The sequence below is a fragment of the Lepus europaeus genome, chromosome 23 (genome assembly GCF_033115175.1).
Source record: "Lepus europaeus isolate LE1 chromosome 23, mLepTim1.pri, whole genome shotgun sequence".
Lineage (NCBI taxonomy): Eukaryota > Metazoa > Chordata > Mammalia > Lagomorpha > Leporidae > Lepus > Lepus europaeus.
The window spans coordinates 308,043-334,670 of record NC_084849.1 but is presented as its reverse complement, the minus strand read 5'-3'; the positions used below and the strand labels follow the sequence as shown (position 1 = coordinate 334,670).

General features: G+C 48.7%; 1 protein-coding gene across 8 annotated transcripts in view; it reads right to left on the bottom strand.

Moving 5' to 3' along the window:
- Window positions 1–26,628, bottom strand: part of GOLGA3 (golgin A3) — a 50,589-nt gene that overhangs the window by 15,610 nt on the left and 8,351 nt on the right. For 4 of the 8 annotated variants that reach the window (XM_062182239.1, XM_062182235.1, XM_062182237.1 and 1 more), the window contains 11 exons: window positions 24,948–25,229; window positions 21,669–21,781; window positions 18,821–19,476; window positions 18,367–18,478; window positions 14,315–14,621; window positions 12,019–12,221; window positions 10,028–10,165; window positions 5,525–5,686; window positions 4,368–4,736; window positions 1,684–1,761; window positions 616–879 (listed from right to left, as the gene is read on the bottom strand). In XM_062182239.1, the coding sequence (XP_062038223.1) occupies window positions 616–879; window positions 1,684–1,761; window positions 4,368–4,736; window positions 5,525–5,686; window positions 10,028–10,165; window positions 12,019–12,221; window positions 14,315–14,621; window positions 18,367–18,478; window positions 18,821–19,476; window positions 21,669–21,781; window positions 24,948–25,229 (2,684 nt within the window). Of the gene's footprint in view, window positions 1–615; window positions 880–1,683; window positions 1,762–4,367; window positions 4,737–5,524; window positions 5,687–10,027; window positions 10,166–12,018; window positions 12,222–14,314; window positions 14,622–18,366; window positions 18,479–18,820; window positions 19,477–21,668; window positions 21,782–23,007; window positions 25,230–26,628 lie in introns of those variants that run through there. The other 4 variants (XM_062182240.1, XM_062182241.1, XM_062182238.1 and 1 more) reach the window with 4 other exon arrangements.

The window sequence follows — 26,628 nt, the reverse complement described above, 5'->3', positions numbered from 1 at the left end:
ACTTGGGCCATCCTCCACTGCACTCCCGGGCCATAGCAGAGAGCTGGCCTGGAAGAGGGGCAACCGGGACAGAATCCGGCGCCCTGACCAGGACTAGAACCCGGTGTGCCAGCACCGCAGGCGGAAGATTACCTAGTGAGCCACGGTGCTGGCCTCCTAGACTTTTTTTTTTTTTTTTTGACAGGCAGAGTGGACAGTGAGAGAGAGACAGAGAGAAAGGTCTTCCTTTTGCCGTTGGTTCACCCTCCAATGGCCGCTGCGGTAGTGCGCTGCGGCCGGCGCACCGCGCTGATCCGATGGCAGGAGCCAGGTGCTTCTCCTGGTCTCCCATGGGGTGCAGGGCCCTAGCACTTGGGCCATCCTCCACTGCACTCCCTGGCCACAGCAGAGAGCTGGCCTGGAAGAGGGGCAACCGGGACAGGATCGGTGCCCCAACCGGGACTAGAACCCGGTGTGCCGGCGCCGCAAGGCGGAGGATTAGCCTAGTGAGCCGCGGCGCCGGCCTAGACTGTTCTTTAAAAGTGTCTCCCCACTGTGTCCCACCCTGGACACAGCCTCAAGCACAATTGGCTGAACCTTCACAGTTCCACAGAACCCACTGCCCCCTCCACACACCTGCAGCTGTGTCTCCAATGTGTCTCGCTCCTTCTGTACTGACTGCAGCTGCCCCTCAAGATCTGCCATCTGCTGGTGGACCTGGGACACCTCCTTCTGCAAACGTGACTGCTCCACCTCCACGGCCTTTTTCTCCCCATGCACTTTAATTAAGTCTCGCCTCAGCTCCTGCATCTCTGAGTCCAGCCTCTTCCTGGTGTTCTTCAGCTCATTTATGAGCTGGTCTTTGGAAGAAGAATCCCTCCGGTAGGCCTCCACCATCACCTGCCGGGAAAGACAGAAACTTCAAGTCTGGGTCCAAGTCTGGTTCTGCCCAGGGATCAGCATGGCTTAAACAAGAATGTGTGACAACTCATGCAGGTAAAGACAACATGTTTCACCTATCTGACACATCGTCAACTGAGAGATACCACTACTGAACAGGCCAGATGAGGCGCTGCGCCCAAACAGACATGTGGAGTGGCCTGTCTACTTCCCAAATGTCTGATCTGTTCTGAGGAAGCAATTTCCTCCCCCTTTGGTGGCAGTGCTTGGCCTCTGACATCGAGAAGCCCCTGTCGCCTTGCATCTCTGTACTAAAAAGAACCCCTTTCTCGTGCTGGCTCAGGGGCCTGAGGCCTTGCAGAGACGTGTAGCCCAGTCACTCCTCCAGACACTGGATTCCCTGACAAGTGCTTTCTGCATATACACAATAGTCTGTTTCAGTCTGGATCATGGTGGAAGTTTTCCAAAGACATTTTAAACAGCAAACTCAACCTGCATATTAACAAAGATGTACCACACTCACTGTTCTTTGTGAAGTGACAATAGTGGGTGTCCTGACAGTTGCTGCAGTGATGGGCACCACACACGTCTGTGGTTGGCACCTTGCTTGAAATTGCACCCTGACTTCAGAGAGATTAAAATCGGGCACGGGGAGAATCTTAAGGAAGTGCCTTTAAATCAATCAAGGAGTAAATGTAGCTGTTACCTGCTCTGGTACGCATTTCCTCCTGTGGAAGCTATCAGCCTACACAGGACTGTGTTCCTGCACTGATTTTGCATGAAGAAAACCAACCACACATTTACCTTTTGCTGAAGAAACTGCTCTTTTATTTTCTGCATCTGCTTTTTCACAGCGGTAGTCTCTTGCTGAAGGTGCTCCACCTGTGGGGACACAGAAGTCACCCTGATGGCTGTGGAGGACCTGTGCCCTTGGGCTTTTCCTAAGAACCAGTCCACAGTCAAGGCACAGACTGGAATGTGCCCATGGCCCCTGGAGTCCCTCAGACAGCCATGGCTCCTGCGCTCTCCCTCCTGATGCTGAAGAGCACAGAGAAGAGGCAGGGCAGGGAGACAAGGGAAAGGACAAGTGAGGGCCAGCTTGAGGCCAGGGGCTGGTAGGCCTTTCGTGGAAAAGGCCACATGGGAAACGCCTTCAGCTACACAGGCCAACATTTTTCACCGTTTTCAACTCTGCCCCTGCAGCACAAACAGGCACAGACCACACCCAAGTGAGTCAGCAGGGCTGAGTACAGAGCCAGATGGAGGCTGTGTCTGCATATTACATTATCCGGTCCCTGAGCTCTGCACTCTTGCCACTCAGATCCTGTCACAGACCACTCAGAAGCCTGTGAGAAATGCAGGGTCTCAGGCTCTACCCCACCCACTGAGTCACCTGCATTTGAGAACACAGGCACATGTGAAACTCCGGCAGTTCAGATAGAAATGCTTTCTAAGAAGCCAGGTACTAAACACACCACGAGAGCTCTCACAGCACTCAGTGTGGAAGCACTGGTCACATGACGAAGATGTCACACCCAGGCTACGTTACAGAAGAGGGGTTCTGGAGGCTGTGGAACCACATTCACCATGCTGTGCTCCAAACACTCATCTGGAGCCACTATCTCTGCAAACAGGGAAGAGCTTGCCTGGGGCTCCTCCTACAATTCTTTCTAAGACCAGAGCACACTGCACACACATCCTGGTTGTCACTGGGTCAATTTAGGAATGAGCCATTTTCCCTCTTCAGGCGTAGTTCTAAGCTTCAGGAGTCGTGGGAAGGATCAGAGCACTGGTTTGTTCATTGTGCAGCACCCACTCCTGGCCCTACAGGCTCCACAGTGGGGAAGAATCAGAAGCAGACAGAGGGGAGCTGTGTGAAGAACGCCATTCCAGAGGTACCTCAGGACATGTGCATGTGCTGAAGAGCCCAGGGGAAGGGAGGCCAGCTCTGTCACTCAGGCCAATGCCAGCTCCCAAGTCTGGAAATGGACTCCAGAGCTGGGGGTTTCCCAGTGGGACAGGAGCATGACCACCACTAATCTCTATTTGGTTTTAGGGAAATGATCTTAATCCAAGCAGTAGCTATAAGCAACTCTGTAAGTAACAGTGGAGGTAAAATTATTTCAGCCTTTTCCACGTGTAAGCTGATGCTCCTCTTACTGAGTTGACAGTGAAATCAAATTCAATTTATCAAAATGAGTGTGACACTTCTCTGAATTAACTCCCCAACTGCTGTAAGCACAATGCAGCAACTGTGGCAGGGCTTAGCACGAGGCCCCAGGAGCTCACACAGAACAGGTCAACATTTCTAAGGAAAGGCAGCTTCCTTTCATTTCACTGTCCCAAAGGCAAATCAGATGAGGGACTTCCTCTTGGCCTTGATCCTCAGGAGTGGGACTGAAGAACAAAATCACCCCTGGATACAAATCCTACTTCCTCCACATCTTTCCTCAGCAGTTTTGACTTCCTACTTCCTCCACATCTTTCCTCAGCAGTTTTGACTTCCTACTTCCTCCACATCTTTCCTCAGCAGTTTTGACTTCCTACTTCCTCCACATCTTCCTCAGCAGTTTTGACTCTGTATTTTTTATTTTTTATTTTTTTTTATTTTTGACAGGCAGAGTGGACAGTGAGAGAGAGAGAGAGAGAGAGAGAGAGAGAGAGAGAAAGGTCTTCCTTTTGCCGTTGGTTCACCCTCCAATGGCCGCCGCGGTAGCGCGCTGCGGCCGGCGCACCGCGCTGTTCCGATGGCAGGAGCCAGGTGCTTCTCCTGGTCTCCCATGGGGTGCAGAGCCCAAACACTTGGGCTATCCTCCACTGCACTCCCTGGCCACAGCAGAGAGCTGGCCTGGAAGAGGGGCAACCGGGACAGGATCGGTGCCCCGACCGGGACTAGAACCCGGTGTGCCGGCGCCGCAAGGCGGAGGATTAGCCTGTTGAGCCACGGCGCCGGCCTTGACTCTGTATTTTTTAGTGTTTGCCTACCTCAAAACCATCTCATGCATGAACACTTCAGTTTTTCCCCAGCTGACCTGCTTGCTAGGCTGTGCTTAGAACACCATGACCCCATGGGTGCCATTGGCAGGCTGGGCCCAGCTGGGCCTGCGGTGGAACTGTCCGTCCCTGCCCACGTCTCACACCAGCACTGTTCTGCCAGTGTGTTCAGTGGGTGCCACATGAAGGCAGCACAAAGGGAAAAGCCGAATTCTTGAAGCTTCCGCTAAAGCCAGCCCCATACCATCAGTGTGTTTCTTGGAACACAACTCAGCCCCCTGTTCTGGGCTTCTCCACACCCAGCGGCTCATGCAGGACCACCGGCAGCACTGGCTGCTGTCACCCTTCCGTGGGTGAGCCTCAGCCCCGCCCTAAAAGCATTACTCCATGGATTACCTGCAAGGAGAAAAGAGCCACAGAAAGGCCCAGAAGCCAGCATGGATTCTGGTACATGTGGTTCTTATTCGTAGCAAGATGACAGCAAAAAGCATTACCTGGCTGGACTTGATGGCTAGTTCTTGTCTTAACTGCTCTAAAATTTCCGATGTTTCTTCGGTACCTTCTTCTAAGCGTTTTGCTCCCTGGTCAAATTCCTCCACGCCACTCTTGGCCGCCTGCAGGGCTACCTCCAAGACAATCTTCTCATTTTGTAGGAAGCGGATGGTGTCCTCCCTGGAGGTGGCCTCTCCTTGCAGCTCCTCCAGCCTGGCCTGCAGCTCATCATAGTGCGTCTGCAGGTCACCAAAGGATTGCTCCCTGGCTTGCAGGGCCTCCTGTGTGGAGGTGAGTTGCTGCATCACAGAAAGGTGCTCTTGTTGCAAAGCTTCCAGCTGCTGGTCTCGCTGGTGCAAAGTCAACTTCACCTGGGAAAAGTAGATAAATTCAATATGGCTGCCCCTGACCCTACTACAAGAATTGTACCTTCCTCCTCCCTATTTTGCTTCTTCTTTAAAAAGATCACTTATTTATTTGAAAGTCAGAGCTATTGGTGGGTGTGTGGGTGTGGGTGTGTGTGTGTAGGAATGGAGGGAGGGGGAGAGAGAGGCTGGGCGGGAGATTTGGGGGGGGGGGGAGATTTGGGGAGAGAGAGGGAGAGAATATCTACTACTGGTTCACTCTCTAAATTGCTTCAACAGCCAGGGCTGGGCCAGGCTGAAGCCAGGAGCCAGAACTCCATCTGGTTTCCCACAAGGGTGGCAGGAACTCAAGGACTTGAGCCATGGCCTGCTGCTTTCCAGGCACATTAGCAAGATGTTGGATTGGAAGTGGAACAGTTGGGACTTAAACTGGCAACCACATGGGATGCTGGCATTGCAGGCAGCAGCTTAACCCACTGCGCCACAGCACTGCCAAAGCCCCACTCATGTTTTAAATGTGGACACTCTGGAGTCTCTTTTGTAAACTTCTGGTGGAGGAGAATACTGAGAGTGAACACGCATAATCTGCGTAAGTCAGAGTCTGAAAAGGTGACTCTCCAAGCAAACCCCATGGGCAACCCAACACGGGGTAACCGATGGGGCCTGAAGTGAGAAGACGATCCCACAGCCTCCTGTGTGTGGCTCTGGGACACTCAGACCAGGCGGCCTTGGGCCGGTGTCTGCAAGAGGCCTCTGAGCCTGGTATCTGTTCCCAAGTGGTGGTGGGCACTCGCCTGGTCCAACTGTTGCTCCAAGGAAGCCGCTGTGTCTGCCACCTTCTGCAGCTGCTCCCGTTCATCTTCAAACTCTTCCAGCCTCCTCTGAAGATCCTCCTCCACCATTGTCTTCGCCTCCTGGATCTGCACAAAGGCTGCCTCCTGATCCAACATGTCAGCCTGCGCCAGGAAACAGTGTTTTTTAAAAAGCAGGAAAACCTACCACCCCCAGCAAGAGGACTCTGATATATATGACCATTCTGTCTGCGAATTGCAAATGAGGAGCGCTGAGGCTGGAGGGACACAAGGCAGAGGCCAGGCTAGTCAGAGCATCCTTCCTGGCCACCTGGGGCCTGGTCCTCCTCTCTCCTGACTCACAGTCCCAACCCAGGACAGTAGACAAGACATTGCAGTTTTAAGAACTGAGGTCAAATGGTGAATGAGGCCTCTCATGGAGACAGGCTGGTGGCACATCACTCCTGTTGGCTGCTAATTACCAGTTGATACCACTTAGTAAACCAAAAGGAAACCAAGGAATCACAGGGACAAACACAGCATCCCTGGACAGCTGACCACATGGTTAAGGCCTAACATCTGGACACACTTCTCAGGGAAAAACATTCATTTACAACCTACTATTTTCTCAGTTGTCTTACACTGAGCCCTTGAAGCATTATGACTGACATGAATGACTCTCTTCTATCATGCAAGTCAGATGCCCTCTGAAATCCTTACAGAAAAAGGGGCAGAGACAGAGTAAGAAGGGGATGAAAAACCAAACATGTGACCACCAAGGTTAGGGATAAAACTGGCCCAAATATCCTCACCCACACAACACCATCTTACACCTTGCTTGGATGTTTTATACCACTTTTCTCTTTCCAGTGAGGTTATTAAGTAGGCATTATTATCCCAGCTTTATATAAGAGAAAGGAGGGGCCAGCACTATGGCATAGTGGGAAAAGCCTCTGCCTTCAGTGCTGGCATCTCATATGGGCACTGGCAACTCCACTTCCGATCCAGCTCTCTGCTATGGCCTGGAAAGCAGTAGAAGATGGCCCAAGTGCTTGGACCCCTGCATCCATATGGGAGACTCGGAAGAAGCTCCTGGCTTCAGATTCGCACAGCTCTAGCCATTGCAGCCAATTGGGGAGTGAACCAGTGGATGGAAGACCTCTCTCTCTCTGCCTCTCCTTCTCTCTCTGTGTAACTCTTTCAAATAAATAAATAAATCTTAAAAAAAAAAAAAAAAAGAAAAGAAAAGAAAAAGAGAAAAAGGAAGCTCAGAGAAGTTAAAAAATCACCCAGGGTCTTACAACTTCTTAAAGAACAGCACAGGGGACAGGTGTTAACACACCACTTGGGACACCCTCATCTCCTATCCAAATACCTGGTTTTGGACTTCTGCTCTACTTCCAGTCCAGCTTACTGCTCACGTGCAGCTGGGAGGCAGCTATGATTGTTCAAGTACTGGGATCCCTGCAGTTCTGGGCTCCTGGCTTAGGCCTAGCCCAGCTTGGGCTGTAGCAGGCATCTGGGGAGTAAAGAAGTGGATGGAAGAACTCGCCCTGTCAGTTTGTCTATATCTCTCAAATAAATAAAATAAACATAAAAAAGAAGACGACAAGTTTCTGAGTTGGGGTGGAAACTCCTGCATTTGCTGCTGTTTGAGATGCTCTGTGGAGGAAGCTGGCAGCATTAACAGAGACTCCACGCAGCAGCTAAAAGTCAGACAGCAACCAGAAAACACTTCCTATCAGTGGATCAGAAACAGGTGTCACTAGTGCATCCCTGTCCCCTTTGCGCCCAGCACTATTCCCAACTGGCAATAACCAATGACCAGAGATCGAGGCTGGAGGCAAGGTTGAGTGAATAGGAGTTCCTGGTCACCACAGATATCAAAGAGACACAAAGAGTGGGATCCCAAAACTTTAAGTAGCTATCACTGCACACTGCACAGAACAATATTTAAAGTATCACATTCAAAAAGTAATATATATATATATATATATATATATATTTTTTTTTTTTTTTGACAGGCAGAGTGGATAGTGAGAGAGAAAGAGAGAAAGGTCTTCCTTTGCCATTGGTTCACCCTCCAATGGCCGCCGCGCTGTGGCCGGCGCACCGCACTGATCCGAAGGCAGGAGCCAGGTACTTATCCTGGTCTCCCATAGGGTGCAGGGCCCAAGCACTTGGGCCATCCTCCACTGCACTCCCTGGCCACAGCAGAGAGCTGGCCTGGAAGAGGGGCAACCGGGACAGAATCCGGCGCCCTGACTGGGACTAGAACCCGATGTGCCAGCGCCGCTAGGCGGAGGATTAGCCTATTGAGCCATGGTGCCGGCCCAAAAAGTAATATTTTAGATGAAGTGTATAAAAACAAAATATATATGAGTACTTTATAGTAAAAGATATATATATTTATACTAGTATGTATGGGGGCCTTCAAAAAGTTGATGCATATTGAGAAAAAAATTTTTAAAAGATTTATTTATTCATTTATTTATTTGAAAGTCGGAGTTATACAGAGAGAGAGAAGGAGAAGCAGAGATAAAGAGAGGTCTTCCATCTACTGGTTCACTCTCCAAACAGCTGCAATGGGTGGATGTCAATCCAAACCCAGGAGCCAAGAGCTTCCTGCGGGTCTTCCTACATGGGTGCAGAGGCCCAAGGACTTGGGTCATCTTCTACTGCTTTCCCAGGCCACAGCAGAGAGCTGGATTGGAAGTGGAGCAGCCAGGACTCGAACTGGTGCCCATGTGGGATGCCAGCACTGCAGGCGGTGGCTTTACGCACTACGCCACAGTGCCGGCCCCTATGAAAAAGTTAAGCATAGATTTCAAAACCTCTGTACTAGGGGTCAGAGCTGTGGCACAGTGTGTAAAGCCGCCACCTGTGGCTTCAGCATTCCACACGGGTGCCAATTCGAGTCTCAGCTGCTCTGCTTCCGATCCAGCTGCCTGTTAATGGCCTGGGAAAACAGCTAAAGATGGTCCAAGTAAGTGCTTGGCCCTGCTCCCGATGTGGGAGACCAGATGAGGCTCCTGGCGCCTGGCGCCTGACTTTAGCCTGGCCCAGCTCTGGCAGTTGCAGACATCTGGTGGGGGTGGTGAAGCAGCAGATAGAAGATCTCTCTCTGTCTATCCCTTTCTGCGTGTTTAACTCTGACTCTCAAATAAATAAACCTTTAAAAAAATTTTTGCATTCAAACTTAATTTTAAAATATTTAAATTTTAACTTACTCACTTGAGTGGCAGGAACAGGGAGGGAGAGAAGGAGAGAGGGAAAGGAAGAAAGAGGGAGGAGGAGGAGGAAAGGGAGAGAGGGGCAGAGGGGGAAAGAGAAAGCACTTAAGCTGTTATCCAATGGCTCACTTCCCAAACGTTCACAAGAGCTGGGTTCCTGTCAAAGCCAGGAGCCAGAAACTTAATCAAGGTTTTCCACGTGTGTGGCAGGGACCCAAGGACTTCAGCCTTCATCACTGTCTCCCAGGATCATATTAGCAGGAAGTTGGAATTGGACTAAAACCTGGGCACACTCTGTTATGGATCACAGGCATCTTAACCACTTAAATGCCCAGCCCTAAACTTACATGAAAAATTTTATCATTCCACCAACTTTTCTTTTTATAAATTTTGATTCAAATGAGGGTGAATTCTCTCTTTTTTTAAAAATTTTCATTTACGTAAAAGACAAAGAGGGGCCAGTGCTGTGGTGCAGCCGCAGCCAGCAGCACCAGCATGTCATATGAGCACCAGTTAAAGTCCCGGCTGCTCCACTTCCAATCCAGCTCCCTGCTAATGCACCTAGGAAAACAGTAGAAGATGGCCCAAGTACTAGGGACCCTGCATCCACGTGGGAGACCCACGTGGCTCTGGATCATCCCAGCTCTGGCCACCATGGCCATCTGAACCAGCAGTGGATGGAAGATCTCTCCCTCCCTCCCTTTCTCTAAATAAAAAAATAAATAAATCTTAAAAAAAAAAAAAAAGGCAAAGAGACAGACAAGGCAATCTCTTATCTCTGGCTCACTCGTCAAATGCCTGCAACAGTCTGTGGTGGCCAGGCCAAAGCCAGGAGCCAGAAACTGAATCCAGGTTTCCCAAGTGAGTGGCAAGGACCCAAGTACTTGTATCATCGCTGCTGTCTCCCAGAGCATGCATCCATAAACAGGAAGCTGGAATTGGAAGCAGAGCCAGAATTCAAACCCAGGCACTCAGAGATGGGATGCAAGTATCACAGGAAGCATGTAATTGCTGCACCAAACACCTGCCCCATCGATGAACTTTTTGAAGTGCCCTTCTATATAGGTATATAAAAATATTACATAAAAATGTGTATGAATGTTACATGATCACACATACTCAAAAACACGTAATTTTATATCCCCACAGAATACGTGTCTAATCTATACATATCGTATTTATGACTAAAGTATATTTGTAAGTTCTTCCACTTAGGCAGCATGACCCAAAGCCAGATAAACATCATTAGCTCCTCCCCCGTGGCAGCCCTCACCTCAATGCTCTGCAGCTGGGCGGCCACACGCTCCTTCTCCTTGATGGACCTGTGCTGCGTGTCTGCCAGCCGGTGGGACAAGGATACGTTCTCAAGTTTCAGGTGTTCCAGGAGGCCTGCCTGGGTCATCTGTCCGACCTTCAAGGAAAGCATGCGCAAGGTGAAAGCCTACTCAATCTCACGCCAGAGGTGCAGACCAGCCCATGCCCAGGCTACCAGGGTGAGGGTCTTAGCCTAGCGACAGCTACTAGCTGCTCCTCTCAGCACTGCCCAAGGCAGGGACAACCCTGCCTGCCTCGCTACTGCCCAGGACTCACTCACACAGGCCTTGTACTCCACTGCAGGTCAGATGATCTGGGTTCTATGAGTATCGGAGAAGGCGGCTAATGGCCCTGAAACCAGTGATCGCCACACCCGGCACTGCAATCTGTGAAGGGGTCCACACACAAGCCCCCAATGAAGGTGTACCTCTGAATCCCACAGGTGAAGACCTTATCTGAACTGACCCAAGTCTAGCAGAAATGCATCAGGCCCACCCAACAAATAGTCACAGACAGCCCTGATCAGAAGCTGTCTGCTTGGGACAAAGTAAGAACTGAAAAGTGTGATGGTAGATGGGTCTGTGGCTGACCCTCTAGATCCAGTGAACGTCCCCAGACTGGCAAGATGCCCACATGTGACAGAGCTGTGGGCTTTGGGTCAGGGTCGGGACTGTTGCAAGACAAGTGAAAAATAAACGTTACCTTGTATGCTCCTTCCTTTTGAAATTTGGGTATAGGAAACATGCTACAATCTATAATGAACGAATGTAGAATCTGGCTCCCTAAGGTATTGGAAAAAAAAGTAGCTGTGGTTCTCCAGCTGATACTCACTGACTCTTCCTCTACTCTTACCCTCCCAAGTATACTTCTGACTCATGTCAGGATCCAACGTCTGGCTTCCTCTTTTACACATTTTATGCTCCATATAACTAACTGCACTCCACTTAGCTTAAAAAGCATGTAATTTGTGTAATGATTTATTTCCAAGTATATTTTAAGTAGGACAGATGCTTTCCTGTTTGGTCCTTTCACTTTTAAAGTATGTAATATAAATTTAAGAAAATAACTATTTTGTATATTTGTAAATTCCAGATACAAAAGCAAGGTAACATCTGGTGGAATTAATATTTTACATCCTGTGCCTAAGAGTTTTAATAAACCCACGTTGTCTGATCTGGGAAGGCCCACAGCTGAATTCTCAAAAAGCTGTGACTGAGGGGCTCTTTAGCATCCTTGTTCCCCTGTGCTTCGGGGATAAGATTTGCAGCAGCAACTCGCCTATCCTTCCCAAGTGTCTCCAAAGCACACGAAGAGGCTGCTGCAGCACAGGGACCAGCACAGACACCACGCTCCTTCTGTCCCAGACACACAGATGACACAGCTCCCACCCATGCAACATCAGAAGTTGATCTCGTCTGTGCAGCCACTAACAAAATGGACAAGGCAGCAAGGAGAATGTTTCCTACAGGTCGTCAGGAACAAGAGTCCGCACTGGAAAGATCTGGTCACTGTGTGTTACTCAGAGTCCAAACAGCCACAGAGAGGTGACCATTCCCTGCTGAAAGAGAACGTTTGCTCCAGGCTGTCAGCTCCAGAACAGGGAGAGCAGCAGGAGAGTCCTGAGGCCCACGCAGATGTGGGCCTGAGGATGAAGGTCAAACAACGCAGCAAGTCACCCCTGAGAGAAGAATGGGACCTATTAAACACCATCCCCTCCACAGAATTAAAAATGCTTAAGCAGAAGGGACGGGACTCTGTGCCTGAAGGCCTTGGAGAGAGGCTCCCACAAAGGGCAGCATGGGGTACATGGATGGTTAGCAGATTTTAAAAAAATAGCATCTGTGATATCTAAAAACAGAAAAGTCTTTTGAATTTAGCAAAAAAGCATTGTTCTACATGGATATGTGAAGAGACGGGGTCATCTGTCTGTGTTTGGGCCTTGCCACATACCTGGATGTGGGCCATCTCGCCCTGCAGCCTGACCCGGGCCTCCTGAGCCAGGGCAAGCTGTTGCTGGTACCACTGCCGGACATTTTGCAGAGATGAGATTTCAGCCTGTGACGCCTTGAGCTTGCTGGTCAGGGTTGTGCGTTCCAGCTGCACTTGCTGGAGCTGGCTCTGCAGGGCCGTCATCTGCTGTCGTAGGTCATGCACTGCAAGTGAGCAAGCACAGGCAGCTCAGACCAACAACCATCAATGGGAGAGTCACAGCTCTGTAAGGACGTCTGACACAAAGTCAGAGTCTGCACAGTAGTTTCTGGTGGTTCTCAGCAGTCAGACTTCATGAAGTCACCGTGAACACTGAGTACTGAACCACTGCTCCTGGGAAACATGGAGCTAGGTTCCTGGAAGCCTCTGGTCCCATTTCCATCAACTAACAAACACATAACCTTCATTTATGTGCAGTTCTGTTCAAAGGCACCTTATTTAATAGATATGGTTTATTCATTAACACTCAGTTTGCTGCTGGCCACTAACTCAGCCAGCATGTCTGGATGAAGCTTCTCCAACAAATGTGTCCTCTGACACACAGGACCTGCCTCCTGCTCTTGAGAACACCAGAGTTGTGAGCCACTTTCAATAGCAAAACTACCAAAGACACAAAAACACACCACAAAAAGAACACCTGTTCACAGTCTGAGCTGCGTGTCACCTGTCCAATCTCACTGGAACAGGGCATCAGCTCAATTTTTTTGCCACTCTACCCATGAAGCACCTTGAGTGCTGATTGTGGATCTACAAATAAATCAAAGTAGGCAAAATCACAGGGTGCAATCTCTGATGCTGAGAATTAACTGAGCACCCATAAAATTGATGTGGACACTGTGGCTATTGCTGTCCATCAGCCAACAACACACTTGGTTAACTCTACACGGATAAAACCATGGTTTGCACATGATCAACTCTCAGCATTAAGAAGGGGAAAGTGGGAGGTCAAAAAGAAAGGACAAAGCCACAGAAACCCAAATAACAGTACAGATAAAATCAGTCAAATAGTTTTAAATGTAAACTGCACCCAATATTTAAGAAAACATTTACCATTCTAAAGATGTTTTTCAGAAATTTTAAATAGAAAAGACTGAACAGGAGTCTGAGAGGCCATGGCCAACGCGTCTCAAGTGCTCTGTGGTGAACAGTGACGTCTCAGAGGTGACCGCAGCACCCTCTCGTTGCTCTGCTCCATTCCGACTCCAGCACAGAGCAGACACTGGCCCTCGGCTGTGCCCAGCACTGAGCAGCCCCATGGAAATCAAGGTCAGTGTCGCTGTCCGCTGCCCTGCAGGTGAGCCTTGCAACCCCAGAGTTACAAAACTACTCTGGTGTTTGGAACTTTCTATATTTTACAAATTTTCATAAGGGACTGGATATTGTAAAATACTCAAAGATGGAAAAATTAATAGCACCAAGAGTCTATTAACTTTCTCAGCCGGCTCTTTCTCCTCTCCAGTTCTGGAACACAGGCTCTGCCAGCAGCTCATCACTGCTGGCTTTCAGGTCATCAGATCGGAAACATGGTCTCACATGAGACCCAAGGTCATGGAGACCTTCCCCACGGTGGCCGCACCACAGCCCTCCGAAGGCTCCTACATCTGGAGCTCTGGAGAGGAAAGCTGAGTTGGGGAGATTTCAGAGCTGGGTCGATTCTATACCCCTTGGGGCTTTGATCCTTAATCTTCCCACCCCACTTCAGGCTGTCTTCCTAGTGCTAGTCCAACAGCATGTTCCACACAGGCCGACCAGAGTCCTCTCAATGCCTGCTGGATGCCACAGTGTGGACTCAGGGGCTGGCTCAGGGAGACAAGGAGGCCAAGAGTGCCTCAGGGAGAGCAGGCAGCCAGGGGAGAGGGAGAGGCAAGGAGCCACATGGAGGCCACTCTCTAGGCAAGCCTCACAGGGAACGGACTAGACCACGCCATTAAACTTAAAAAACACAGAAAAGACAGCAGCTTGCTTCTAAATCTTTTAAATAATCAGTGATTCTGTGGCAAAGTAGGCAGCTCTACTGCCCAGCTAACACTGGACTTCCACGGCAGGGTGTGTGGCAACGATCGCTACTGACTGTCAGGGATGCAAAGTCAACTTCCTCTAAGACTTAATTTACCTCACGGAGTGCTCAGACAAAACGTGCAGAAAGCAGATACCTGTATGTCAATTACAAACCAGCACAACTGTCCAGTCACTGGCACAGCAGTCACCACCGTCCCAACGTGTGGGCCAACAGGAAACAGACACCTGTGCCTCTCACCTGTGTTGTCCTTACTGAGGATGTTCTTCTGCATGTCCTCAACTTTGGCCATGAGTCTCTGGTATTGCTCCTCGGCCACTTGCAAGTCACTGTTCGAGGACGCCAGGCTGGCGTTTCTGGCTTCCAGAGTGTTCTGCAGATCAGTCATGGCGCGCTCCAGATCCCAGCAGGATTGCTTCAAGGTATCCACTTCTGAGCTGAGTGAGTCCTGCTTCCGCTGGCTGCTGCGGCTGTGCTCCACCTGTGCCTGCAGCCGGGTGCTGAGGGCAGCCATCTGGGCCTGCAGCTCGGCCTTCTCTTTCAGCGCCTGAAAAGATCCCCAAACAACCACTCTTTCAGGAAAATGAGTCCCTTCCATTCAGTGTATTCACAAGACTGAGAAACCCACCCGGTGAAATAAAGAAGGCTACCTGGCAGGTGAGCCTGGTATTTTTTTTTTTTTTTAATTTATTTATTTGACAGAATTAGACAGTGAGAAAAAAGCCAGAAGGCCGGTGCCACGGCTCAATAGGCTAATCCTCCACCTAGCGGCGCTGGCACACCGGGTTCTAGTCCCAGTCGGGGCGCCGGATTCTGTCCCGGTTGCCCCTCTTCCAGGCCAGCTCTCTGCTATGGCCCGGGAGAGCAGTAGAGGATGGCCCAAGTGCTTGGGCCATGCACCCCATGGGAGACCAGGAGAAGCACCTGGCTCCCGCCTTTGGATCAGCGTGGTGCGCCGGCCTCAGCGGCCATTGGAGTGTGAACCAATGGCAAAGGAAGACCTTTCTCTCTGCTTCTCTCTCTCTCTCTCACTGTCTACTCTGCCTGTCCAAAAAAAGAAAGAAAGAAAGAAAGAAAGAAAGAAAGAAAGAAAGAAAGAAAGAAAGAAAGCAAGCAAGCCAGCCAGCCAGGGAGAAAGGTCTTCCTTCCGTGGGTTCACCCCCCAATGGCCGCTACGGCCGGAGCTATGCCAATCCAAAGCCAGGAGCCAGGTGCTTCCTCCTGGTCTCCCATGCGGGTGCAGGGGCCCAAGCACTTGGGCCATCCTCCACTGCCTTCCTGGGCCAGCAGAGAACTGGACTGGAAGAGGAGCAATCGGGACTAGAACCTGGTGCCCACATGGGATGCTGGTGCTGCAGGCAGAGGATTAACCAAGTGAGCCACGGCACCAGGCCCCTTGAGCCTAGTATTGAAACACTATGTTCCCAAGCCACTCAGTTACTCCACCATGAAAGTCACCCAGAAGAGGAAGACTGTCCCAACAGGTCCAAGGGGTAGGAGGAGACCATGCTGCACCTGCACTGGAAACACCTGTTCACTTGCAGGGATACACGCATGCACACACCAAGGAAAGACAACAGGTGGTGAGGGATCCGTAAAGATAAAAGACCTGAAGGAAAACGGACAGAAAATATCTGCAAGAAAAGCCTGTTATTTTCAGACAGTATTTTATACTCTGTGTGTGTGGGTGCAAATTGTTAATGTTTACTTAGTATAGAGTTGGTCTTCTGTATATAAACTTAAAAACGAATTGTAATGAAGAATGGGATGGGAGAGGGAGTAGGAGATGGGCTGGAAGTTGGGGTGGGAGGGCGGGTATGGAGGGAAGAACTACTATATTCCTAAAGCTGTACCTATGAAAATCGTATTCATTAATAAAAGGTTTCTTAAAAAAAAAGGAAAAAAGCCTGTTGTTTCCTGAGAGGTTCTGGGAGGCTCCAGCCAGGGCCACTGGACAGGCCCAGGAGCAACCCACTCCCCATAGGGTAGATCAGGGAAGGAGAGGAAAGGCCCCAAGAGTGTGCAGAACAGCCATCATGGTGATGAGCAAAGGGCAGAACCCTCCCTCCACTGGAACACTCTGGCCATCCCGAAGTCTAAGGGGCAGGGAGGGTATGTGTGAGAACCCAACTCACATTACAGAGACAAACAACACATTCAACAAAGAACAAACATCCAAAGAAACTGAGTTAACCGAGTAAGTGTAATTTATTTAAATGTCTGCAGACATGCCAGAAAGTTCCATGCCTGTAACCACACACTCAGACTGTGGTCTGCACCCACAGAGCACAAGCGAGTGACCTCAGGAGGGTGAGCAGCTCAAGAGCAGGGTAGCAAGTACAGGTTCTGACAGTTCCAGGGCCTGAAGACACAGGGTGAAAATGCATCTGAAGAAACAGTGGAAATTGTGGACAACCAAATCCACTCTGTTGAAATCTCTTTAGCAGAGAACTGTATGTACTGCACAGTGGTTGTTTGTGTCCCAGGACCAGACTCAATGGCAAAGTAAGTGGTCACAGAGAACTCGTCTTACCTGAGTGGCTCTGCCTATGCCCATGACCCCTGCAGCACACAAACATCATGCTGTGTGTACCTCCTTTCACTCTGAACAAAAGTAGACAGCTCAATTCCACGAAACACATTATCCTCTAACTCTTGATTAAAAAATCCAGTTCTCTGCCATCAATACAAGTGCATACAACAAAATGACAAAGAGAAGCTGAAAACTGTGAAATGATGTTTCAGGTAAATGCTAATAAGACACAGCAAAAATTAATAATTGATGAAAAAGAAACCAGAGGCAGGAAGGAATATAGGGAAAGGCTGACCAGTGGTAAGAGAAATGAGTTCTAGAGTTCACGTGCATGGTACAGTGTCCAGAGATGAAGATCACACACATTTCAAAACAGCGGGATGGGGGCCGGTGCTGTGGCGTAGTGGGTAAGCCACCGCCTGGAGTGCCGGCATCCCTATGGGATGTTGCACCTGCATGGAAGACCAGGAAGAAGCTCCTGACTCCTGGCTTCAGATCAGCACAGCTCCACCCGTTGTGGCCATCTGGGGAGTGAACCAGTGGATGGATGATTCTCTCTCTCTCTCTCTCTGCCTCTCCTTCTCTGTGTAAATCTTTCAAATAAATAAATAAATCTTTAAAAAAAATGAAATGGTGTCCATAAATATGCACAATTTTTATGTACTGAAGATTGACAAAAAAATTTATTGAAGAAAAGTAAAACCCACTGTAAGAAAGTATCAAAAGGGTGAGGATGAAAACCTTACTATACAAGACAAATCTACCAAAAGAATTTATTTTTTATAGACTACTGGGTACCTAACACTAGGCAGATCTGGATGGAGACACAGGGAAAACTGACACATGAACCATCAGAGCAGAGCAGGACACTTCTTTTTTTTTTTTTTTTTTTTTTTTTTAAGATTTATTTATTGGGGCTGGCATTATGGTGTAGCGGGTAAAGCTGCTGCCTGCAGTGCCAGCATCCCTGTACAGGTGCTGCTTTGAGTCCCAGCTGTTCCACTTCAGATCCAGCTCCATGCTAATGTGCCTGGGAAAGCAGAGGAAGATGGCCCAAGTGCTTGGGCCCCTGCATTCATGTGGGAGACCCAGAAGAAGCTCCTGGCTCCTGGCTTCGGGTTGGCTCAGCTCCAGCCATTGCGGCCAATTGCGGAGTGAACCAGTGGATGGAAGATCTCTCTCCCTCTCTCCGTTTCTCCCTCTTTTTCTCTGTAACTCTACCTTTCAAATAAAGTAAATCTTAAAAAAAGAAAAATAATATTCATTTATTTATTTGAAAGGCAGAGAAACAGAAGAGGAGAGGAGAGAGAGAGAGAAATTATCTTCCATTTGCTGGTTCACTCCCCAAATGGCCACAACAGCCAGGTTTGGGCCAGGCCATTAAAGCAGGAGCCAGGAACCAGGAAATCCACCTGGGTCTCCTACGTGAGTGGCAGGGGCCCAAGTACTTGGGCTATCTGTCACTGTTTTCCCAGGCCATTAGCAGGGGGCTGGATCAGAAAGAGAGTCCTGGCACTCTGATATGGGATGCCAGCAGCACAAGCAGTGGCTTAACTCCCTGCACCACAATGTCATCCCAAAGACACCTCTCTTTGGGAGGCTGACAAACCAAGCAGACAAAACATGGAAGGATACAGAACTTTTGGCAAGGCCAGCATGGCTTATTCTTAATGACATCTGTGAAACTTTACCCAACAAAGAGGAAATACATACTCTTCTCAGACTTGGCACATTTAAACATCAACCAAACATCCATTACCTGACTAGCCTCCAACGATACAGCTTCCAGCTGTCCTTCAAGTCTCATTTTCTCTTTAAGAACCTGCAACATTTCATCCTGAGTTCCAGCAACAGAGCTTTCCATGGATATACTGCAGAACAAAGGCACAAAGATCAGGTGGTGGGAAAACAGGGCGAGCATCACTTTCCCTCTGTACTGAAGAGGAAGGCTAAAGCTTACACCAGCGCCACCCACCACTGAACACTGCTGCCAACGCAGCCAGCATCACCAGCCATGCCCCAGTCCGAGCAGTCTCATGGGAAGCAGCACACAGAAGTATCTGTGCAGACACTCACTGATGAGGTCTATTTCTGATGAAGCAACAGGACTGTGTATGGGCAAAACGCTGGTTAGGAAAGAAAAGCAACATTTCACAGCCAGGGTCCAGAGAGCAAGGGCTAAGGCCACGCCTCTGCCTGCCCACTGCCCTCACCTGCTGCAGATGCTGTCTCTTCGGCTCCGCACCTCCCCGTTGACATCCTGTCCCTGATCTTGGTGTTCAGCAGCAGCAGCCTGGAGTACATCCTTAATGGAGGGGAACTGGCCCAGGACATCTGCAGCAATCTCCTGTCCGTTGATCACATAGGAAGCTTCCTGTGTGCCCACTGGGCTCACCAGAGCAGCACAGGTCCTGCGAGCAGAGGTGCTGCTGTACGAGGAGCTGTCACTCTCGTTCCCATCCGCCTCAGACACGCTGTCTCCTGTCAGGGAGGCGTTCTCCAGATGGTCGTCAGTCTCAGGAGCCAGGCTGATCTCAGATACAAGGGCCACTGCACTGCTTCTGTTTGGCCTCAGGGAGGCCCTGGTAGAATCACTAGCTGGGACACTCCCACCAGGACTCCCAGCATCTGAGTCTTCAGTTCTGTAATCAGCCAGAGATCGTATTTTGCTTGATTTTGAACCTTTCTTCTCCTTAGGGTGTGCCAGGAGCCCTAAACTGCCCACTTTTGGCCCCCGAGGGACATTGGTGCGTAGGAATGAATATTCTTTTGTCATAGCCAGGGTACTGGCCCTTGGTAAGTTTTCTGGGTTTAACATGAGCTCAGGATCAAGTGTGCTAAAAAGTCTCATTTTTGTTGGTTGATTGGACTGAAAAGGAAACAAAAATAAAAAAAATTATTTAAAATATAATTTAAAATTAACAAGCAGCATCCTCAAACCATTCTTTAGATAGACTGATAAACACAGCATATCCATCCAGACGGCAGCTCAACCTCTTACATAACAACGCTGGCCCCAGATAAAATTCTTCACACAGTATTAGATATACAAGTTTTTAAAATGGAAAAAAATCTTAAATTTCCAAATTTGGAATTTTATATTTAACTCCTGATAATCAGGCTGGACCCGGGAAATGCAGTGCAGACTCTGCAGGATGAGTCCTGCAGTGGATACCACCCGACTTGCCACATGGCCAGAGTCACCTCTGGCAAGTGCTTCACCACTGATGCTCAGTTTACTCTTCTTTTTTAAGATTTATTTATTTATTTGAAAGTAAGAATTACACAGAGAGAGGCAGAGAGAGTAGTCTTCCATCCACTGATTAATGCCGCAAATGGCCGGAGCTGTGCCGATCCAAAGTCAGGAGCCAGGAGCTTTTTCCGGGTCTCCCATGTGGGTGCAGGGCCCAAGGACTTGGGCCATCTTCCACTGCCATAGCAGAGAGCTGGACTGGAAGTGGAGCATCCGGGACTCAAACCAGTGCCCATATGGGATGCCGGTGCTTCAGGCCAGGGGGTTAACCCACCGCACCACAGCGCCGGCCCCCAGTTTACTCTTCTGAAGTGTCACTTGTTTCCCCTGGTTGTTGTAACGTTTGTATTAGATGAAGTTGTAGGAAACGTATGGTAACGCCTCACATAGAATAACTGCTGATTATCTACTATCATTTTGATTGTTTCAGGCAAGCCACAGTCTCAAGAGGTCCCACACAAGTCTCCCTGACCACGCATGAGGCCATCCTCTGCTCAGGGCCTTGAAGCCTGCTCCTTGTACATTAGGTACAGAACATAAACACCTTCAAAGCAACACCTTCCTCCCGGGAAAAAGAATGGCTAACCCTTGGGGCCGGCACCGTGGTGCAGTAGGTTAATCCTCTGCCTGCGATGCCGGCCTCCCATATGGGTGCCGGTTCTAGTCCCAGCTGCCCCTCTACCAATTCAGCTCTCTGCAGCAGAAGATGGCCCAAGTGCTTGGGCCCCTAAACCCACATAGGAGACCAGGAAGAAACACCTGGCTCCTGGCTTTGGATCAGCACAGCTTTGGCCATTGCGGTCATCTGGGGAGTGAACCAAGGGGAGGAAGACCTTTCTCTCTGTCTCTCCCTCTCACTGTCTGTAACTCTACCTCTCAAATAAACAAAATCTAAAAAAAAAAAAAAAAAAAAAAAAAACGAAAAAATAGAAAAAGAATGACCTCTAAAGGAGACTGCCACTGCTAACTCTCTCATGATAGCCCTTTTTAAAAGTTAGCTTGCTTGGGGGCGGCACGTAGGTTAATCCTCCACCTGCAGCACCGGCATCCCATATGGGCACCGGTTCTAGTCCCAGCTGCTCCTCTTCCAATCCAGCTCTCTGCTATGGCCTGGGAAAGCAGAAGATGGCCCAAGTCCTTGGTTCACTGCACCCACATAGGGAGACCCAGAAAAAGCTCCCGGCTCCTGATCAGCACAGCTCCGGCCATTGCAGCCATTTGGGGAGTGAACCAGTGGATGAAAGACCTCTCTCTCCCCCTCTCATTGTCTGTAACTCTACCTCTCAAATAAATAATAATCTTAGGAAAAAAAGTTAGCTTACCTTTAATTTTAATCTAATTTGAAATTCTTCAAATCCTCAGAAGAACTGTGAAAGAACAGTCTTCATATACATACTCCTTGCCTTTTAATCACTCACATGATTAAAAAGACTTCTTTAATGACCACTGTAATAAGAGCTTTACATCTAAACAAAACTGATTTTAGCATACTGTATGGACGAGTCAAGTAAGTGTGACAGGGCACACATCACCAACTTGACAATGGCAAAGCTTTACCAGAATGTGTCGCTTATGAAAATTTTTACGCTGGAAGACCGGTGGCTGAAGTACAGAGAGCAAGGGTAGGTAAGTAGTTACTTTCTTTGCTTTTCTAATGGTAGACTTCAGTATAAAATGGGCTTGTTCCAAAGGAAGTAGGACCAGACAGGGCAGGAGTCAGTCTCCTGCTGGGTACACAGGAGGGAGGCTGCCTGACGACAGACTCTCTCTCAAGAAGCCTTCTCGGAGCACTCAGAAGGGACACTCACGCGCTCCTGCTGGCGTTTCACTCTGTATTGCTGGAGCTGCTCTTCCAGGCGCTTGCGAGCCTCCAGTCGGACCTGCTCTTCCTCCTCCAAGAGCGGTGAAGACTCCATAGAGCCTGCAGTGGGGAAATGTCCATTTAGAAAGTCACAAAGTAGCAGGGCACAAAGACTAAATTGGGAACAAGAGCTCGGTCATCCTGCACTTATTTCATGTTTTAGCTAAACATCTCATAGCCATCTAGTTTGAGGACAATTTCCAGATGGAGAGAAAACTGTGAGTCCAGGCCACTGACCAGAGAGGTCAACCTTGCAGGAGATACATTGCCAAAATACGGATCTCTGTTCATGCAAGAGTATACAACCCACTACGGGTATTCAGCTACAAGGACCGGAAATGGGTAGCAAGTGCTTTCTAATAACAAAAAGAATGGAATTTAAAGGAACCCTCAAATCTCAGCACGCTCTAACTCTGCTTCCTGGCCTTACAGAAGATGCTCATGACCTTGCCACCAGGAGCGTACAAAAGCAGTTACAATGGAATTATACTTGGGGACGACTGTCCTGTGTTCATGTGATAGCAACATGAAGTGTGTTTCATGGATAGTTACTCTGGGTTAAGAATTGGCCCATAGGTCATCTCATTTCCTACAGGAAGGAGTCATTTTATAGGGGTGGGTGTTTGGTATAGCAGTTCAGCTGGTACTTGGGACACTCACATCCCATTGGTCAGAGAGCCTGGTTCAGGTCACAGCTACTCTGCTTCTAACCTCACTTTCCACTAATGAGCTTCCTGAGAAGCAGCAGGTGATGGCTCAAGTACTTGGGTTCCTGCCACCCGCGTAGAAGACCCAGACAGAATTCTCAGCTAACTTCAGCCTGACCCAGCCCTGGCTGTTGAGGTCATTTGGGGACTGGACCTATGGATAGGAATGCTCCATCTGTCTCTCTCTCTCTTGCTCTTTGCCTTTGAAATAAAATGCAAATAAATAAAAGTTAGAAAAAAAGGTCATGTTATAATACTAAGGTTTTATAAACCGAGAGTTCTTCCACAAGCTGGCAATGCCCACACATTATTTACTCAAGGATCAAAACCACTGCATGGCCTGACTTCAGGACTCACTGCAGAGGACAGCTAAGCAGCAATCTGCCCACGAGAGCCAAGGCTGGCTATGTCCCTTTCCTAACAGACAAGATGCCAGTTCTGTACTCATGCTCAAGGACAGGAAGGGGAATGAATACCATTTTAGCCAAAACCAGAAATTAAAACATCTAAAACCCAAACTTTTTATTTTGGATAATTAAAGGGTTGAATATTGAATGTAAAGAAATGGCAATTACAAACCCAGGACGCTCACATCCTGCGTGTGTGGCAAATCCTTCTTTAATACATCAGCAGACATACCTGCCAGACACCACCAGACGGCCTAGACACTGACCAAAGTAGATACATGAAATAATCTCACAGATTTTCATACACGGCACCCTCTTTAGACATGGATTCTGAGGAGGGAAACAATTATTGTTTTAAATAATCCCAAAAACCTTAGCAGTCACCAAGAAGTTCACTAGGAATTCACCATGATCATTACTAATCCATGCACTTTATCACTGAAAGATCTCTAGACCCTTGCACAAAGCTAAGTGGTCCAGGTAGCTTGACCTTCTGAGCAGTGACTCAGGGACTTGTGACCACCTGGCGGGTAACTCAAGTCAACAGAATGGGTGGATTTTAGTTACAAGACACTGAAGTTGGACGACAAGCTGCACGAAACACACAGCCTCAGGTTCGGGGATGGCAGCAGGAGTATGATGCACGATGCCGTGCAGGAGGTGTATACTCCCCAGGACAGGGCAGCGTGTAGGTGCTGCTTCATGAGCTCACAGATCTGTAGAATCATGAATCCAGACTTTCCGATGATATCTCATGACTTTTATGTCAGTAATTAATTTTCAGAAATGTTTAAAAACACATTGTAGGGGCAGGGTACTGTGGTGTAGTGAGCTGCCACTTAAGAAGCCCACATCCCCCATCAGAGTGCTGGTTTGAGTCCCTGAACATTGACTTCCCGTCGAGCTCCCTGCTAATGCACCCTGGGGCAGCCGACGATGGCTCAGTATCTGGGCCCCTGCCACCCACACGGGAGACCTGGACAGAGTGCTGGGCTCCTGACTTCGGCCTGGCCCAGCCCTGGCTGTTGCAGGTATTTGAGAAGTGAACCAGCAGATGAAGGCTCTCTCTGATTTCTCTCTTTCTCTCACTGAGGCTCTGCCTTTCAAGTACATGAAAAAACAAACATTAAAAATAAGATACATTACAGCCCAGGCAAAACTAAGCCTGAAAGAAAAAGGCAAATAAACCAAAAGAAAAGTATGCAAACTTCTGAAGAGAACAATGCTAAAATGGTCAAAAAATCAAATACAAAGGTGCTCAGAACCTTTGGTCATTACAGTATCAAAACGAAGAGACAGTTTCTACATGATGGAAGGATGGGAAAAAATAGTTGGGGGTGGGAGGCCAGGGAGGGACACACCAGGATTTTCAAGGTGGCACTGGTCACTCAGGCCAAGGAGTACAAACAGCAGATAACAGATGGCTGCAGAACTGGCCCCGCCCTACCAGAGGATATGCTCAGTCTTGAGAGAAGGAATTCAGACTGTACCAGGCAATGGGCACAATTCTCCATGTGATTAGACTAAGTGTGAAAAACACACAACCACATGAGCAATAAACCAGTAACCAAACCTTGGCTATGTTTGACGGAGGCCTGCAAAGGCTTTTGTAAGAATATGGCCCATCAAAGGCTAGGAACCAGGGACTGAAGGGGGAGTTGGAGGCGAAAAGAATATGTGTGATATGACGTGGAAAACGGGGTTTGAAAAAGGTCTCAAGGTTTCTGGGGCTTACAGGCTGCCAGTCTGTCAGTTATTCCCCCCTAAATCACAGACATCAGCAAAAAATAAATGCTGACTAAAACAATTCACAAAAGAAAGCCTCTGATGTAACTGCACAGCTGTCAAGACTGACGTCCACTGCTGCCTACCTACCATCTTGGGATCAAAGGACCTCAACACTGGGAACCTTAGCACCACCACCAACACCAGATATCAGGAAAGTTTCAATACCCAAGTGTATCTGCACTCTCGTTAGAAGCAAGGCCCACCACAGTAGGAAGATGGCAGAGGGCCAAGACTGCTCAGAGTAGGTGGTCAGGGCATGTACCCTGAGGGGCTGATGACCCTGGCGGGCAGAGGGAGGGAAGGGCCACAGGAACAGATGCTTACACAGTTGCGTTTCTTGCATAGGAAGACTGAGTCTGAGAGACTGCAAAGCTTCTTTTCTAACACTGCCCTCAGCACTAGTTCCCTGAGACTTCCTTAGGTTGTCATGGAAACCAGCCACACCTGGAGAGGCATCAGGACCCACTGGGCTTGTGGTGGGGTCGAGGAGAGGCAATGGAGGGTCTGATAACCGCAGTGCTGGCCCGTTCTGACAAAGGCCATCTTGGCCAAGTCCATGCAGGCTTCCTTCTTCACTGGAAGCTCTGTTTACCTCGACAGTGACACCTGGAAAGAGAGCACACACCGTGGTTTTAACAGTAAGAACACATCATTCTCAGATGTGCAGCTAAAGCAGAACTGCAGAGAACCCAGATCCATGAGCTTGAGCATTTCCACATCCCAAAAAATCCATTCACTACAACAGGTCCCACACTCTCTTCCCGAGAGCAGGGAGATCTGACATGATCACAGAACTTCCCAGCCTGTCTTATCCTGTAATGTTTCTTTTTCATTTAAATAAGACCAGTAAGAAATCATATAAAAGAGTCTATTTCTTTAAAACAGGAAAAAAGCTTCAAACACAGCTGACACGTGGCACAGTGCTGGTTTGAGTTCCAGGTACTCTACTCCTGATCCAGCTTTCTGATAATGTCTCCTGGGAGCCACCAGATGATGACTCAAGTACTTGGGTCCCTGCCACCCAAGTGGGGAGACCCAGATGGAGTTTCCCAGCTCTGAACTCAGACCTGGCCCAGGCCCAGCTACTGTGGGCATTTGGGGAGTGAACCTTCAAACGGGAAGACCAATCTCTCTCTGATACTCTGACTTTCAAGTATATGAAAATAAACATTTAAAACAAAACGTATCTGACAATTTTCCTAACACGCTTTGCTGACAGAGTCACACCTCATATTTACAAGAGCTGATTCCAAAGTCATTTTAAAGACCAAGTTTATCCTCTTTAATGAGAAATCCAAGGCAAACAGGTAGATTAGGTGATCAGAATGAAAGCCCAGAGCTCAGAACTGTGCCTCTTCCTGAAGGCCATCTGTCAGGTAAATGTCAAGTTTAACCAGAGACAGCTCCTCTCTACTCACATATTAAACTGAGTCGCACCTGCTAACATGCTGATGCACAGAAAGATTCATATACCAACAAAAGATAGCTCCTTGTCAAAAGAGGAAAAGGAAGACAGACTTTACAACCAAAGGAACTTTGGTCTTTTCCTGCCTTCCTATGCGTCCTATGCCTTCAGTATGCATCCTAGGAATTCCCCATTTGCCCAAATTAAAATTGGATTTCTGTCACCTGCAACTCTAAGTCCTAGCTAATACAGCTACCGAATGTTCTGCTTCCCTGAAAGGAAAAACCGAAATATCAACAGGAGTACCCAAAACAGGAAGCAGAGTCAGGTGAGCCCACCAGTACCCTGAGACAACTGTGTACTCCTAGACAGACAGCCCCACTTCGGTTCCACTACTGATGGGGCAGTGGGGGTAGGCACATTTTAGACACAGTGTAGTGGGTCAGTTTCACCTTCTGGCAGATCTGACAGTTTCTAATCCTTCCTGTCTGCTACAGTTTGAACATGGTCCATGCCCCCAAAGCACAAGCAAAGGCTTCTATCGATGACAGTAAGCAAGAGGGTAGAAACCGAACCTGACCATGGAGCTCAGAGGCAGAG